Raw genomic sequence first — 17,776 nt, 5'->3', positions numbered from 1 at the left:
ACCTGGTTGCAGCCAAACACGCTTGACACCATCTGAACCAAATAAGTTTATCTTGGTTCCAGTAATCCATGTCCTTAGTCTGCTTGTCTTCAGCAAACTGTTTGCAGGCTTTCTTGTGCATTATCTTTAGAAGAGGCTTCCTTCTGGGATGACAGCCATGCAGCCCAATTTGATTCAGTGTGCGACGTATGGTCTGAGCACTGACAGGCTGACCCCCCCACCCCTTCAGCCTCTGCAGCAATGCTGGCAACACTCATACATCTATTCATTGAGGGAACCATGAATGCCAACATGTACTGTGACATACTGAAGCAGAGCATGATCCGTATGCAGTATTCCAGCATGATAACGACCCCAAACACACCTCCAAGATGACCACTGCCTTGCTAAAGAAGCTGAGGGTGAAGGTGATGGACTGGCCAAGGATGTCTCTAGACCTAAACCCTATTGAGCATCTGTGGTGCATCCTCAAACGGAAGGTGGAGGAGCACAAGCTCTCTAACATCCACCAGCTCCGTGATGTTGTCATGGAGGAGTGGAAGAGGACTCCAATGGCAACCTGTGAAGCTCTGGTGAACTCCATGCCCAAGAGGGTTAAAGCAGTGCTGGAAAATAATGGTGGCCACACAAAATATTGACACTTTGGGCCCAATTTGTACATTTTCACTTAGGGGTGTACTCACTTTTGTTGCCAGTGGTTTAGACATTAATGGCTGTGTGTTGAGTTATTTTGAGGTGACAGCAAATTTACACTGTTACACAAGCTGTACACTCACTACTTTACAGTGTAGCAAAGTGTCATTTCTTCAGTGTTGTCACATGAAAAGATATAATCAAATGTTTACAAAAATGTGAGGGGTGTACTCACTTTTGTGAGATACTGTATCTACAAAGAAAATGTATGGTGGCTAACCGTCAAGGGAAGTCCCACAACGCCACTGAGTCACCGGATTAACTTTATGTCCTATAAAGGAAGCCAGCTTACCGGCAAGAAGGGGAGAAACATCAAAGCTCAGTGTTCTCCTCTTGGATTGTACAAGCGATCGCTTTTTCATATTGCCTTGCCTGTTCTTGCCTGTGATCATTTTCGTCACATTGAGGAATTATTGGAAGTTGTGGATTTTCCTTAGGGACTGAGTCACAGAACATCCGTGCTTCTCATGAGCTCCCGGACTGAGGCATGTTATCGGTGAGGCCGTCCCTGGACCTTTACCAACAATTCAAACGCACGCACAATTTTGTATATTGCGTATAATTTGCTGTTCCCTGTATTTTCTTTAACTTTTTGTATAATACACTTTGGTTTTGACAGAGCTACTGGTAGCAAGGTTTTTCTTTCTTGAGTGTATACGGTATCTCACAAAAGTGAGTACACCCCTCACATTTTTGTAAATATTTGATTATATCTTTTCATGTGACAACACTGAAGAAATGACACTTTGCTACAATGTAAAGTAGTGAGTGTACAGCTTGTGTAACAGTGTAAATTTGCTGTCCCCTTAAAACAACTCAACACACAGCCATTAATGTCTAAACCGCTGGCAACAAAAGTGAGTACACCCCTAAGTGAAAATGTCCAAATTGGGCCCAATTAGCCATTTTCCCTCCCCGGTGTCATGTGACTTGTTAGTGTTACAAGGTCTCAGGTGTGCATTAGGAGCAGGTGTGTTAAATTTGGTGTCATCGCCCTCACACTCGTCACTAGAAGTTCAAAATGGCACTTCATGGCAAAGAACTCTCTGAGGATCTGATAGAAAGAATTTTGCTCTACATAAAGATGGCCTAGGCTATAAGAAGATTGCCAAGGCCCTGACACTGAGCTGCAGCACGGTGGCCAAGACTATACAGCGGTTTAACAGGACAGGTTCCACTCAGAACAGGCCTCGCCATGGCCGACCAAAGAAGTTGAGTGCACGTGTGATGCCTACAAATGTATTGTCACAATTGTTAAATTGTTTTGTGTATTGGCCTGTATAAAAGGAACAATTAGAATGTATTTTTGCAATGGATTTGAGTGGTGTTCTTGAGGATGCAATTGCTTGATTGTGCCACAAGGGGAGGTGTTTGTTTGTGTGAGCGCTAGTAGGGCTGCGCCATGCTTCCACTTCTTAGACAGAGAACAGCTTGCTGAGCAATCAGAAGTAACATCTCCTGTGTCTGATTTTCCTGTACAAAACAGGTTAGTAGTGTGTATTATTTTGCTGCAATACATTTCTAAGGACTTTTAAAGCCTTGATTATGTTGTTCCGACAATGTTTTATGTGTAAAACTGTGGTTTATTCAGTTGAGAGACCTTGAATTGAAGTGCAGCTAGATCCCTTGTAAAAAGTGTAAGCGACATGGTGGTCTTCCCACGCCGACATTTATTTTGTTTGGTCATTGCTCCTGGACATGTGCACCTTATAAGTTTATAAATTACAGTTATTTCAATAGTTGTGTGTGTATATATAGTTGTAATGTGTTGGTAAGGTTAAAGAGACCGAGGTATTTGTATAATGTAGGCCTCTGTATTGTTTTTGTATTTTGTATTTAAAAATGTACTAAAAGTGTGGAACAAGCAGGCTAAACAGTATTAAAGCTGCTGGATGGATATGATTTTGGAGCTGATAAGAGCAGTAACTATGAGTCATAGTACCAGTTAAGACTGGGATAGGTGATGTATTTCTGTTAAACTTAACAACAAATTTGTACATTTATATAATTTGTAAAATATATTATTGTCAAAGTGGTTTGAATGAAGAAGGAAAAAAAAGATATATTCTGTTTAATAAAGACAGAGAACAGCTTGCTGAGCAATCACAAGTAACATCTCCTGTGTCTGATTTTCCTGTACAAAACAGGACACAATATCTGTTCACAGGTTACTCATGCTTGAGGCCTGTAACAGAAATTTGGAGGCACCGCTGGGATCGGCATCTGACGAGAGTTGGTGCTGATCCTTTAACCTACGAACCAGGCAGATGTCGCAGGACCAGTACGGTGGAGTGGCAGGCGTGCAACTGAGGCGGCTACAGGACCAGAGATTGTGAGGGAACCCCAGCTGGAGGAATGCAGTTTTGCTTGCTCAAGGTGACTGGACTCTGAGTCATTGCTGGCCAAGGGACATGGCATGGAGGACGTTGAAAGAAAAGAACTGACCTGGAAGGTAAAGAAGAGTCTTCACACGCTGACAGTGGAGGAACTCTTTCAGGTTGCTGAGAACATCACACCGGTACCAGATCTTGATTCTTCAAGTGTAATCCATGGTGATGAGGGAAGTTGTTTTGATTATATATGCCCTTACCTGAATTTTAAAATGTTGCTTGATTTAGAGGACCAGGGATGTTCTCACTTGCTCTCCTTGAAAGATGCTATTACTAAACTCCTTGCTATTCATGTCACTGAAGTCAGTCAGCCTACAGTATTAGGGGATGATGCTATTACACTGACAACAACACTCACACAGGCTGTAGCAGCTCCACGGGGTACTGTAGAGAGTAATATTACAGACACATTTCCTGTAGAGCCACAAGCAGTTGAGTACAAAAAGCTAATGGTTAACTATGAGGCTTTGGGTAGGAAGCTAGCTGAGTTTCAGATAACACAACCAGCACAACACACACCTACCTCTACTGCCACACAGCCACCACACTCTAGACACACAACTAGACCTCATAGCCACCCTAACCTCACAAGACCCAAAACACTGTACACCTGACAAGGTAGTCTCCCTGAGAGACCTATCATTCCTCCAACGCAGAGAATTTAAAGTACATAGAGGTCAAGTTGGAGACAAAACAGCAGACATCAGCTACCATGGATTATGCAAGCAGATTGATGAGGGACTCAAGGCGGGCCATACAGAGGGGGAGGTAATCCAAGGTGTTCTCCGCATCCTCAAACCAGGACAGTTTAAGGATATGTTGATTAACAAGGACGACTTGACCCTCTCTGAGCTTAAAAGCTTCATGCGTTCTCATCTTAGTGAAAAGAGCATAGCGAGTTATTTCAGGAGCTAATGAGCACCAAGCAACATGAGCATGAGAGTCCCCAGCAGTTCCTCTACAGAATGATAGGACTGAAACAGAAAGTCATGTTTGCATCCAGACAGGATAGTATGGACATTGAGTATGAGCAGCGCACAATCCAGAATGTGTTTCTGCGCACCATCCATCAGGGTCTTCTCTCCAAGTACAGTGACATTCGTAATGAACTCAAGCCTCTCCTGTCTGATTACACTGTTTCAGATGAAACACTGATAAGACAAGTTAACAAAGTGTCTAGTGAGGAGAGTGAGAGACAGCGAAGACTGGGACATTGTCCACGACAGAAGGTAACCCATGCTCACAGTGCTCAACTGGAGCCTGATATAGACAGTGAGAAACTACCTGATTACAAAGCAAAGAATAAAAATAAAGTCATAGAGGAATTGAGTGCGAAGGTTGATGCTCTGACTAAAATGGTGGAGTGTCTCACAGCCCTCAAGACGCCCGAACAAACTTGTCAATGTACCCATACCAAGCAAAGGGTCAAACAAACAGCAAAACAGTATGGCTGCCCTAAGTGTGTTGAAAGGGGTGCTAGCTCTTGCAACCATTATTTCACATGTGGGGAGGCAGGTCAAAGGGCAGTAGGATGTCTCAAACGGGGTCAAACAAGGAACATCATTCAGCCCTCTGCTGACGCTCACTCACTAAGCAGTAGCAGACAGCAGTACCCCACAAAGCTAGAGTTGCAAACAGATGAACCCGCCCATGTAAAAACCAGCTGTGTAAATCCCCCATTAACAAACAAAGAGACTGAAGCTAATGAAAGAGTGGCTCAGCTAGTGGGAAAGAAATGTAAAATAAAGTGCTATATTCACAGCTATGCGGTGGATAGTTTGTTGGACTCTGGTGACCAAGTAAGCATCCTCGACCGCAAGTGGGTAAAGACATACCTTCCTGACCACAAGCTGCGACCACTGGCTGAACTTATAGGACAAAAGGCTCTCAGTGTGCTAGCTGTGAATTGTCAACCGTTGCCATATGATGGTTGGGTGGGAGTGATGGTGAGTTTTCCAAACAACAGTGACCCAAACCTAGCAATACAAGTGCCCTTCCTGGTGAGTAGTGTGCCCATGGACTGCCCTCTGATTGGTTTTAATGTGGTTGAACAGCTGATACTGGGACCAAAGGAAAGCACAGATCTCATACCAACCATTGTGAGTCTTATTTGTCGTGCCATGGACCTACAGGATGACAAAGCCACTTCGTTAGTCAACTTCGTCCATGCAAAAGTCGCCAGTAATGATGTCAGCCAGACTCAACTGAAAGTGGGACTGCAGGATGTGGTCATTCCAACTGGTCAGGTCAGACACATTAAGTGTAAAATACCATCCACACTTGACATATCCAACCCACTTGTGCTCTTTGAACCCAGTGAGAGTAACCCACAGTTACAACAACTGGATATCGGCGACAGCCTTCTAGAGATTTGTCAGGCTAGTGGCCCTTTTGTAAGAGTCCCCATTGGCAACCACACCAAACACGACGTGACCTTGTTCTGTAAAACTGCCCTTGGGAGCATTGAGCCAATATCCAGAATTATACCGACTGATGAGCTGAACCAGACTGAGACAAGTGTTGCTCAGGGGGGCAACAGGGACGAACACCCTGATAGTCAGCAGGACAAACGGGGGAGAGTGGCACAGGAATGGGACCCACCAGTTGATGTTAACCACTTAACTGAGGATCAGCAGAAGATTGTAAAGAAAATGTTGCGAGAAGAGTCCAGGGCATTTGCACGAGACGACAATGACGTGGGGTGTATACCTGGCCTGGAAATGTCCATTACCCTCAAGGACAGTACTCCAATCCAAAAATCATATACTTCTATCCCAAAACCCCTTTATAAAGAGGTAAAGGAGTACATTGAGGATCTTCTGGTTAGAGGGTGGATTGTGAAGTCTAAATCTCCTTACTCAGCACCAGTAGTCTGTGTGCGGAAGAAAGATGGGACGCTCAGACTCTGTATTGATTATCGGCTCTTGAATCAACGCACTGTTCCAGACCGACACCCTTTGCTGAGAATCCAAGATCTCACAGATACTTTGGGTGGGTACAGTTGGTTATCCATCCTAGACCAAGGGAAGGTGTACCATTAGGGGTTCATTGCAGAGGGGTCGCGCCACTTGACTGCATTCATCACCCCCTGGGGTCTTTACGAGTGGGTACAAATCCCCTTCAGGCTAACAAATGCACCCGCTGTGTTTCAACGCAGTATGGAAGAAATGCTTGCTCCCCTTCGAGATGAGTGTTGTATTCCATATTTGGATGATATACTGTGCTACGCCAGAACATTCGAGGACCATGTTGAAGGGCTGAGAAAGGTCCTGAGAGCCCTACAGAATCATGGAGTCAAACTCAGGCCAACAAAATGTGACCTGTTTAAATGAGATGTGAGATATGTTGGTCGTTTGGTTTCAGCCAAGGGTGTGCGCATTGATCCTAAGGACCTGGAGGCAGTGTACGATCTGAAGAATGAAGCACCTGCCACTGTTGGAGATGTGCGGAGAGTCATGGGCTTTTTGAGTTACTACCGTTCATATGTCCAAGATTTCTCCAAACTGGCAACACCCATCTACGAACTCCTGCAACCAAAGAGAAACAAAGAAGAGCAGCCTCACGGGAGACATGGGGGACAGAGAGGAAAGGGTGCACAGTTTCCATCTAAAACCCCAGTTGACTGAGAAACATCAGGAGACACTGTGCAAGTTGATTGACATGCTGGTGAACCCCCCTGTCCTCGCTTATCCAGACTTCGAGCTTCATTTTGTGCTCCACACGGATGCGTCCGATAAAGGACTTGGAGCTGTCCTTTACCAGAGTCAGGGTGGGAAGCTGAGAGTAATTGGATATGGCTCAAGGACCCTTACACCAGCGGAAAAGAATTACAGGTTCCACTCAGGCAAACTAGAGTTTCTTGCCCTAAAGTGGGCAGTCTGTGAGAAATTCAGGGATTACTTGTTTTACGCCCCACATTTTACCATCTACACGGACAATAATCCCTTGACGTATGTCATGAGTACTGCTAAGTTGAATGCAGTTGGCTACAGGTGGGTGGGAGAACTATCAGATTTTAGATTTGACATTCGTTACCGACCCGGCAAAGTAAATGTTGATGCAGATACTCTTTCAAGATGCCCCCTCGACATCAACAGATATGTCACTGAGTGCACAAAGGAACTCCCCAGAGAAGCTGTCACTGCCACATGGGAAGGCTGTGGGGCAGGCAAGCGTGGAGATGTTGCCTGGGTTGCTGCCTTGGCTCTAACACAGGGTGACCAACTTGAACCAAGCAGCTGAGAAGTCGTGCCGCCTATTGATTTGGCTGAACTACAAAAAGCTCAGAGAACAGACCCAGTGATCGGTGAAATTTTGAAAATGAAAGAGTCAAACAAAACACTCACAGATGAAATGAAACGCAGTGTGAGGGGCAGTGCCAGGAAAATGATGCATGAATGGACAAAGTTTCACATTGAAGATGGGGTTCTCTACCGTAAGACAGCGGAGAGACGTCAGCTAGTCTTACCTGTCGCCTTTAAGTAACTAGTTCTCAAGAACCTACATGATAACATGGGCCATGTCGGAGCAGAAAGGGTCCTCGGTTTGGCAAGGCAAAGATTCTATTGGCCCTACATGAGGCGAGAGATCGAAGCTTATGTCACCAGACATATGCATAAAACAAAAGAAGCCAGTGACAAACACACAAACCCCAATGTCTAGTATAACCACAAGTTCACCCATGGAGCTCATCTCCATAGATTACTTACACCTAGAACTGAGCAGAGGAGGCTACCAATACATCCTAGTTGTGGTAGACCACTTTACTAGGTATGTACAGGCCTACCCAACCAGCAATATGAGTGGGAAAACAGCAGCGGAGAAGATTTTCAACGATTATATTCCCAGGTTTGGCTACCCATCAAAGCTGCACCACGACCAAGGGTGCGAGTTTGAGAATGAACTCTTTCAGACACTACAACAACTGAGCAGAGTGGGACACTCACGGACAACCCCCTATCACCCCCAGGGTAATCCAGTTGAGCGGTTCAACCGCACTGTGCTGCAGATGCTGAGGACCCTAGGTGAGAAACAAAAGGAAAGGTGGAAGGATTATCTTCCTCAGGTTATCCATGCATACAATTGTACATGCCACGAAGCAACTGGGTACTCACCTTTCTTCCTGCTTTTTGGCCGACATCCATGTTTACCTATAGAGCTGCTATTCAGAATGACAACCAGTGAGCTACCACAGACAGCAAGAGGGTATGCTGAAAAGTGGGCAGAACGGATGACCGAAGCTTACCGGATAGCATCAGAAAACCGCAAAAAGTCGAGCGCTCGTGGTAAGAAATAATATGATCAACACACAAAAGGAGTAGTGTTGCAACCAGGAAATTGAGTGCTGGAATGAAACTTGAGTGAAAGGGGTGGTCCTGGAAAGTTAAGGTCATATTGGGAAAACACTATCCATGTTGTGAAAGAACAGATCAATGACAGTCCAGTCTACAGGGTGGCCTCAGAAATGGATGGCAGCAAATCACGAGTCTTGCATCACAATCTGTTGCATCTCATTAGTGACCTCCCTGTTGACGTACCGGCAGCAGAAAAAGAGACTTAGACATCACCAGAGAAGAAGAAAAGACCAAAAACAGCTCACAAAGAGGTGGAACTGCTACCGAACAGTGAGACTGGTTCAGATGATGACGAAAGCTCCACCTACGATGAACTAAGATATAACCTGAGAAGTGGAAACGGAAAGAATGTTACACCTACCTGTGAACCTACCTGTGTTCCCTTCAGGAATTCAGCTCCTGCTGAGTCCAGTCGAACAATTATCTATGGAGAATACGTGAGGGACGGAGGAACAAAGCACATGGGAAAGACATTCACAAAAGTAACAAGAGGACAAAGAGAGACTGAACCAGGACCGGGTGGTAGACACCAAAATGATGAACCTAACAGTGACAGTGAAGAGGGGGGACCTGCAAAAGTGAGAGAGTCAGAGATCAGCCATGTACTGGCCATGGGGAGTGAAAGTGAAGCTGAGCAGTTCCGTCCAGAAGAGTCACAAGTTGGGCCTGACCTGACCCCTGACCCTGATGAACACACACTCAAAAGGTCCACTAGAGATAGGCGGCCAGCAACACTGTTTACTTACAATACATTAGGTCAGCCTTCTCGACATTCATTAGTCAATAGTGTAGACATTTATGAAACACCAAACATGGCACTTTGGGGCATGCAACCATATCACCTGGCACCTAACCCTTTTCAAGTGTCATATCATGTTCCATCTTCCTATGCTCCACACCTTTACACCATTCCAGTATGTCATAACAGGCCAGGTCTATATAGGTTAAGAGGCTAAGGAAATGCACTTTGAGTTACGATTGTTTTGAGTAATGTTGAGTAAGAGTTTAAAGGTAAAATGTCAGGAGCCATTTTATTTTTTGTTGGGGAGTGTGTGATGCCTACAAATGTATTGTCACAATTTTTAAGTTGTTTTGTTTATTGGCCTGTATAAAAGGAACAATTAGAATGTATTTTTGCAATGGATTTGAGTGGTGTTGTTGAGGATGCAAATGCTTGATTGTGCCACAAGGGGAGGTGTTTGTTTGTGTGAGCGCTAGTAGGGCTGCGCGATGCTTCCGCTTCTCAGACAGAGAACAGCTTGCTGAGCAATCAGAAGTAACATCTCCTGTGTCTGATTTTCCTGTACAAAACAGGTTAGTAGTGTGTGTTATTTTGCTGCAATACATTTCTAAGGACTTTTAAAGCCTTAATTATGTTGTTCCGACAACGTTTTATGTGTAAAACTGTGGTTTATTCAGTTGAGAGACCTTGAATCAAAGTGTAGCTAGATCCCTTGTAAAAAGTGTAAGCGACATGGCGGTCTTCCCACGCCGACATTTATTTTGTTTGGTCATTGCTCCTGGACATGTGCACCTTATAAGTTTATAAATTACAGTTATTTCAATAGTTGTGTGTGTATATATAGTTGTAATGTGTTGGTAAGGTTAAAGAGACTGAGGTATTTGTATAATGTAGGCCTCTGTATTGTTTTTGTATTTTGTATTTAAAAATGTACTAAAAGTGTGGAACAAGCAGGCTAAACAGTATTAAAGCTACTGGATGGATATGATTTTGGAGCTGATAAGAGCAGTAACTATGAGTCATAGTACCAGTTAAGACTGGGATAGGTGATGTATTTCTGTTAAACTTAACAACAGATTTGTACATTTATATAATTTGTAAAATATATTATTGTCAAAGTGGTTTGAATGAAGAAGGAAAAAAAAAAGATATATTCTGTTTAATAAAGACAGAGAACAGCTTGCTAAGTAATCACAAGTAACATCACCTGTGTCTGATTTTCCTGTACAAAACAGGACACAATATTTGTTCACAGGTTACTCATGCTTGAGGCCTGTAACACACGTGCTCAGCGTCATATCCAGAGGCTGTCGTTGGGAAATAGACATATGAGTGCTGCTGGCATTGCTGCAGAGGTTGAAGGGGTGGGGGGTCAGCCTGTCAGTGCTCAGACCATACGCCGCACACTGCATCAAATTGGTCAAGAAGGAAGCCTCTTCTAAAGATGATGCACAAGAAAGCCCGCAAACAGTTTGCTGAAGACAAGCAGACTAAGGACATGGATTACTGGAACCATGTCCTGTGGTCTGATGAGACCAAGATAAACTTATTTGGTTCAGATGGTGTCAAGCGTGTGTGACGGCAACCAGGTGAGGAGTACAAAGACAAGTGTCTTGCCTAGCATGGTGGTGGGAGTGTCATGGTCTGGGGCTGCATGAGTGCTGCTGTCACTGGGAAGCTACAGTTCATTGAGGGAACCATGAATGCCAACATGTACTGTGACATACTGAAGCAGACCATGATCCCCTCCCTTTGGAGGGACTGGGCCGCAGGGCAGTATTCCAGCATGACAACAACCCCAAACACATCTCCAAGACGACCACTGCTTTGCTAAAGAAGCTGAGGGTGAAGGTGATGGACTGGCCAAGCATGTCTCTAGACCTAAACCCTATTGAGCATCTGTGGGGCATCCTCAAACGGAAGGTGGAGGAGCACAAGCTCTCTAACATCCACCAGCTCCGTGATGTCGTCATGGAGGAGTGGAAGAGGACTCCAGTGGCAACCTGTGAAGCTCTGGTCAACTCCATGCCCAAGAGGGTTAAGGCAGTGCTGGAAAATAATGTTGGCCACACAAAATATTGACACTTTGGACATTTTCACTTAGGGGTGTACTCACTTTTGTTGCCAGTGGTTTAGACATTAATGGCTTTGTGTTGAGTTTATGGTGCTAAAGAGGTTCGGCTTTGAGGATGGACTGATATCATGGATCCGTTTATTATATATGGAACCGCAAGCTTCCATATATACCAACGATGCTAAATCTGACTATTTTACTTTGTCATGGGGTACGCACCAGGGATGTCCTCTGTCTCCCTTACTTTTTGTCATAGCCATTGAGCCTCTCTCATTGACGCTTAGAACTCTTCCTGTATTTCAGAGTATATTCTGCAAATGGAATTGAACATAAACTAGCCCTATATATAGCCTATACATCCCTACACATATTAAATGACTTTGGGAAATTTTCCGGGTATAAACTGAACCTGCAAAAGAGTGAATGCATCCTCATAAATCAATCTGGCCAAAAAATAAAACTGACTGAAATACCTTTTCATTTGGAGGATTCAAAATTCAAATATCTCGGAATTAATGTCACCGGTTCATTTTCTGCATTAATGGCGAATTTTACACCCTTAATTTCATACATGAAGTCAGCCTTTCAAAGATGGGCAGCTCAACCATTATCCCCTCTTGGTAGAATAAACACAGTAAAAATGAACATTCTTCCAAAATTCCTCTACCTTTTCCAGTCCATCCCTTTGTTTTTACCCAAATCTTTCTTCAAGAATATAGACCAATTAATCTCCTCTTTTATATGGGCAGGAAAAACACCAGGGTTTCCAAATTTTCACTTCAAAAGAGTCGACTTAATGATGGCCTCTCATTGCCCAATTTCATGTATTATTATTGGGCGGCTAATATTCAGAAACTGGTGCTCTGGGTGCAGGCCCCCTCTCTTCCATGGTGCCACTTAGAAGCAAAGTCTTGTCACAATTACTGAGCAAGTGTGTAAAAAAAAAATCAATGTTCAAACTAGGCTTGCTGGGAAGTCGGTGTTCCCGGTGTTACACTGTGTTTGGCCACACACCGATTACATCACTTGCCCACCGTGGCACCGCCCCCACTGTCGTTTTGCTTTTTTATAGTAATAAAAATCATTTAGTTCAGTTAGAGAACGGACGCTACAATTAAAAACTGAACACGTCAGCTCAATTCAGCATGACATGAATGAGTCCGAGTCACAGCACAGATCAGATTTCATTTATCACGTAACGAGAGTGAGGCGAGCGGACTGACAAGACGATGGTGGAATATTTGGTTTTGAAAGTTCTATGTTTAATATAAGCGAGTTTTTCATTTAACTGTTTTGTTGTGTTTTTCATAAAGAATAATAATGAACCCAGCATTTAAGCAATTGCTTAAATTAACATGGGAAATTTTCCTCAAACATAAATGCTATCAGTTCAGTGTTGAAACAATAGAGTTTAAAGGTCTAAATCTAAGGAATCACAAATAAGTCTGAAAAGTCTAAATGGGGGCTACAAGGATGAAGGAGGTCAGGCACGTGGTTAGAAGGACAATCTGTCTGTGAACCTTTGCACTTATGAGATATTTTCAAAGTGTCTCCTGGTTTTTGCTCTTTAGTTTACCCAGATATCACCTGTGATTCACCATCTGTCCCAAATGCGGTTGTCAGTGGAAGCTCACCTTACAGATATGGTGTCTCAGTCCAAATCTTGTGTAATGAAGGCTACAGAATAGAGGGGTCTAATAAGTTGACCTGTGCGGAAAATGGATGGACTCCACCTCCTCCAAAGTGCAACAGTAAGATTAATCTTAAGATTAATCTTAAGATCTTTTTCAATGATTGATCAAACCTTATATCCAGTAGTGTTTCTAGCCTTTTGTTAAATTTTTATAAAAACCTGTAAACATCAGTGTTCTGATTGTGTGTTCTCAGTGTTAGTTATGATTCGTATCTGTACATTATTCCCAGATTCTCCTTGTTAAGTCTTAACATTAGGTGCTATTTGAATTGATTCAAAGAGAAGTTTTTTTTTTTTTGCATGCTGGTGTGAGGGAGTGGCTCACAGTGGTGGAAAAAGAACAAACCACACTGACTTCAGTAAAAGTACTGCTACAGTAGTATTGATGCAGTTGAGTAAAAGTAAAAACAGTGATCAAGGAAATTACTCAAGTAAAAAAAAAAGTAATCTAGTGAAAAGCTACTTGAGTAATTACTTATAATTTACTTCTTTTTTTATGTGTCTACAATTGACACAACTAGTCTGAAAGTGTTCCACATATAAGTAACGTATTTTTGAACAGTTATATTAACTAACCAAGTGAACTAACTGGTTAGTGTGACGATACGGCCAGCAGATGGCACTGTGGCTCGTCTTCGGATGAGTCACATGACTTTGTTTTGGTTCGCTCGCTTCCTGCTGAACATTTATTGAAGTGACTTTCATTTGCCACAGGTGTCTATGTTTTGAGTTTGATTATGTTTGGTATTTAAACGCCTTGGTTACTGAGCACGGGGCTCAGTATTATTAGTTGTATTGGTTGTATTATTTGTGTCGGTCGTTTCCATACCTTTGTTGTGGATAAAAATGACATGAAATAAACAGGAGGGAGACCTAGTATGAGTAATATGTAATTTTATTGAAAATTCACAGGACTGGTTGGAGTCACACTTTAAGATCTTTAAGAGTAACACACTATGGTTTATTAGTCACAGAGAAATATAAGAGCTGAGGAGGGCAGGCTGAGAAACACACACACACACACACACACACACACACACACTCTCACACTCTCACACTCTCGTATAGTCAAGGGCAGGCGTGCAGACATAACACACACAAAGGCCCAACGCACACATAAAACATTATGAGATAACAACATGAGACTAAGGTCTGTCTATAATTGTTTTCTCTCTCTCCCACTTTCAATCCTAATGGTAGTCAGAAAGTCCTCTTTCAAAAAATAATGGTAAATTTGATAAGCCTCTTTTTAAACATCATGGTAATGTAGATGAGCTCTTTTTTAACCCTATTGGTATTGATATCATAGTCTTTCTAAAATATATTGGTTATCTACTGTGTAAATACAGTATAAATACTGGAGCTTGAGCTCCAGGTGTCAGATCACTTCTGAGAATTCTCATTGGTGTGGATCTCGTGAGGTGGAAATAAATCTGGACCCTTGCTTCTTCTCACTCACGGCTGGTGTCTTTTTTTCTATCTCCAACTGGGTTCACAGATGTGAGTATTTGCTTCTATGTTGAATTTTAAGTGTCTTTGGTAATAGGCTAAATTTGGGCCAGCATTTGGCACCCCAGATGGGACTGGATTAAGATCTATATGTCTGTAATCTCTCCCGTGGGACTTCACTCTCTAAGCAACAGATAGGCCGTGTAGAAAGGAGGCATTGCAGACGCCTGTTATTTCAAAGCTCTGTCTTCGTGATCTGTTGTTACGGGTGGGAAGCCCCCGGGGTGTTTAATATGAGGAGACTAAGCTACGTTTAAACATAACTGATATTCAGCAATACCCAAAGTCACCAGTGGCAGACTTGCAGGTCTACATATGGTTTCTGGGCTAATGGAACTGAAGAAGAGATGTTATAGCTTCCTTAATATCTTTTTTTTTTTTTTTAAATCAGTACATGCATGTACTTCACTGTATAAAATGAATGAGTGGGTTGAATGATCAGAACAGTGGATTTGCAGTGACTTAACTTCTTTAGCTAATTAACTTCTTTGCTGGCCGAGACGTTGATCCTACACATCTATGATTATAATGAACTTCTAGCTTGTTGTTGGTGACACGGCACATTAAGGAGTTAATAATCTTAATAATCGAATGTAGGGGAGTGCATTTTTCTTTTTGTCCAGCCACCAAGAGCTTTCACATTTCACTGCTTTGTAAAAATTCTGAATTAGCACTGCTGAATTCTTTAATTAAAATGAACTAATTAATAACAAAAACAATAAACATCTGGAAGAGAGAAATAAAAATTATATCTAAATAAAGTCAGTCTAATGGTTCTGAAGGTTCGTCTAAAGGTTCATCTGCTTCTTGTTTCAAATTCACAGCTCCACCTGCAACAACACTTATCAACATGATCACATTGGTGTAGTTTTTATCAACTTATTTTGCTTTTCTGTTCCAGATCTAAAGTCCGTTCCAAACCTTAAAACTGTTCTCTGGTCAATGTGTCCATCATTCTGTTACACCATGGCGAACTCGTGGCCACCGAGCCGGCGTGGACTACATATCCCGACCACGCCTGTGCTCAAGTTCGCCAGAGTACTGAGTGCCAACACCTGTGCGCTACCCAAGGTTATTTAAGACCTTGTTAACAGCAGCGCGGCGTGAAGTAACGTTCAATTTTCCCCAAACGCGAGTAAGTTACCAAGCTTCCTACTACGCTTCAGACTTTCTTGGTTAAAGGACTCTAGCCTCGTTTATGACTTACGATTCCCGGATCTCGTCTTGGACTCTTTCTATTGCTTCGGACTGTGTGCTTTGCGCTTCACGCTTGCCTCGCCTTTCTGTCACTGCTCGGCCCGCGCTTGCCTCCCACCTGGTAACGTAACAGTTTACTTTGCCTATCATGGAGGCAGCGGGCGACCCAGATTGGGCACACGCTGGTCAAGAACAAAGTCATGTGATGAGCGCGCAGCGTGAGCAGATAGCACGCCTCACTGAACAATTGGAGCGCCTCCGCGTCGCCGAGGGGCAAACTGTGACCCTCCCCGCTGCTGCTGTCTTTCCTCCCGCGTCTCCCCGCGCACACGGCACTCGCACCAGCCCCGCCGGTGGTGCACTACCCGCCCCTGCCGACACCAGAGCGCTATGCTGGCGAGTCCGAACGATGCAGGGGTTTCATACTTCAGTGCACTTTGTTTTTTGAGAACAACCCAGATATGCTGGAGGTGCGCCGGTTGGCACACTTCATAGAGCTACTCACTGGACGCGCCCTGGAGTGGGCCACGGCAGAGTGGGCGTGAGGAGGCAGGGTTAGACCCTCACTAACGGAGTTCTTTGCCCGCTTCCAACGTGCATTCGATCATTCCCCAGACGGTTGGGAAACCGGTCAGGAGCTCCTTACGATCGCGCAGGGCCCCCACGACGTAGTGGATTACGCCCTGGAGTTCCGTACCATTGCTGCAAGGGGTTGGTGGAATGAGCCGGCACTAAAGACTGCTTTCCGTCGGGGCCTCAACCCTGAGCTGGTTCGAGAGTTAGCATGCCAGGGTGAACAGCTGACCCTCGACAGGCTCATCGACCTGGCGGTATGGCTGGACCGCCTTCGCCGCACTAACTGCCCCACGTCGTGGAATCCCGTACCCACCGAGCCGCTACCTCCAGCAGAACCCATGCAGCTCGGCCGGGCCCGGATCCGCGAGGAGGAGAGGGAGAGAGACGACGCAGAGAGGAACGGTGCTTCTACTGTGGGGAGAGCACCCACGTCGTTCGCCAGTGCCCGCAGAGAAGGCCGCGATCAACCGAGGAGGGCAGGACCAACGAACTCCGTCGTCCCCAGGTGAGTGTGTTCCAATTACTCAAAGCAGGATCTTTTGTGTTACCCGTGCTGCTCGAATGTTCAGAGAAATCCTTTGTGCTTTCAGCGCTCATCGACTCGGGGGCAGCAGAGAACTTCATAGATGAGCAGACAGCGCGAACCCTCTGCCTCCCCATCCAAGCCCTGTCCCCAATAGGTGGCGGGGTCATCTCACATTGTACAGCCCCAATCACCATGCAAGCCAGTGCCCTCCATTATGAAACCATCGCCCTGTATGTCACGGTATCTACTCGTCACCCCATCATTCTCGGCTTACCGTGGCTTGAGCGCCATGACCCACAGATATCATGGGCGGCCAAACAGGTAACCAGGTGGTCCCCTTACTGCCTACGTCACTGTCTGATGGGCCACATGGCTCCAGTAGCCGCCACCACAGTGGAGAGCCCCCTGACCCTGTCACCGTGTCATCAGAGTATCATGACCCCCGTGAGGTATTCAGTAAGGAACGAGCAAGTGGCCTACCTCCACACAGGGCCTATGATTGCGCCATGGACCTCCTCCCCAGAGCCAGCCCGCCACGGGGTCGAGTGTACCCGCTCTCCCAAGCAGAACAGCGGGCCATGAACGCATACATTCAAGAGGCACTCCAACAGGGATACATTCGGCCGTCCACGTCACCCGTGTCCGCTGGGTCCTTCTTCGTGGAGAAAAGGGGAGGGGGTCTGCGACCGTACATCGACTATAGGGGTCTCAACCAGGTGACCATTTAAGTACCGTTATCCCCTGCAACTAGTGCCCGCAGCCCTTGAACAGCTGAGGTCCGCGTCCTTCTTCACGAAGCTGGACATACGCAGCGCGTACAATCTGATCCGCATCAGGGAGGGCGACGAGTGGAAAACGGCCTTTAGCACCACTTCCGGGCACTATGAATATTTGGTCATGCCGTATGGACTCGCTAACACTCCCTCGGTGTTCCAAAATCTGATCAACGAAATCCTGAGGGATCTATTGGGGCACTGCGTCGTCGCATACATTGACGACATACTGATCTACTCAACGTCCCT

General features: G+C 44.8%; 2 protein-coding genes across 5 annotated transcripts; both read left to right on the top strand.

Annotated features, from left to right (window-relative positions):
- Positions 1-839: 839 nt before the first annotated feature.
- Positions 840-12,959, top strand: LOC128619826 (uncharacterized). 4 transcript variants are annotated; one of them, XR_008388010.1, is made up of 2 exons: positions 840-8,107; positions 8,240-12,959. XR_008388010.1 is itself a non-coding variant. In XM_053644277.1 (2 exons), exon 2 carries the CDS (start codon positions 3,998-4,000, stop codon positions 6,122-6,124), a length of 2,127 nt encoding a protein of 708 aa, XP_053500252.1. In that variant the 5' UTR covers positions 840-2,179; positions 2,841-3,997; the 3' UTR covers positions 6,125-12,959. The 4 variants fall into 4 exon arrangements, 3 of the variants coding, with proteins under 3 accessions (XP_053500252.1, XP_053500251.1, XP_053500250.1); XM_053644277.1 differs by having other exon boundaries at positions 840-2,179; positions 2,841-12,959; XM_053644276.1 differs by having other exon boundaries at positions 840-2,179; positions 2,285-12,959.
- A 2,841-nt stretch (positions 12,960-15,800) lies between these two features.
- LOC128619394 (uncharacterized) lies at positions 15,801-17,776 on the top strand. The gene is made up of 4 exons (XM_053643559.1): positions 15,801-16,008; positions 16,268-16,363; positions 16,467-16,733; positions 16,819-17,776. The coding sequence occupies exons 1-4, from the start codon at positions 15,801-15,803 to the stop codon at positions 17,334-17,336; spliced, it is 1,089 nt and encodes a 362-aa protein (XP_053499534.1). The 3' UTR covers positions 17,337-17,776.

This window comes from Ictalurus furcatus, chromosome 15 (genome assembly GCF_023375685.1).
Source record: "Ictalurus furcatus strain D&B chromosome 15, Billie_1.0, whole genome shotgun sequence".
NCBI classification, from domain to species: domain Eukaryota; kingdom Metazoa; phylum Chordata; class Actinopteri; order Siluriformes; family Ictaluridae; genus Ictalurus; species Ictalurus furcatus.
The sequence above is the reverse complement of the archived record's forward strand: the minus strand, read 5'-3'. Positions and strand labels throughout refer to the sequence as shown.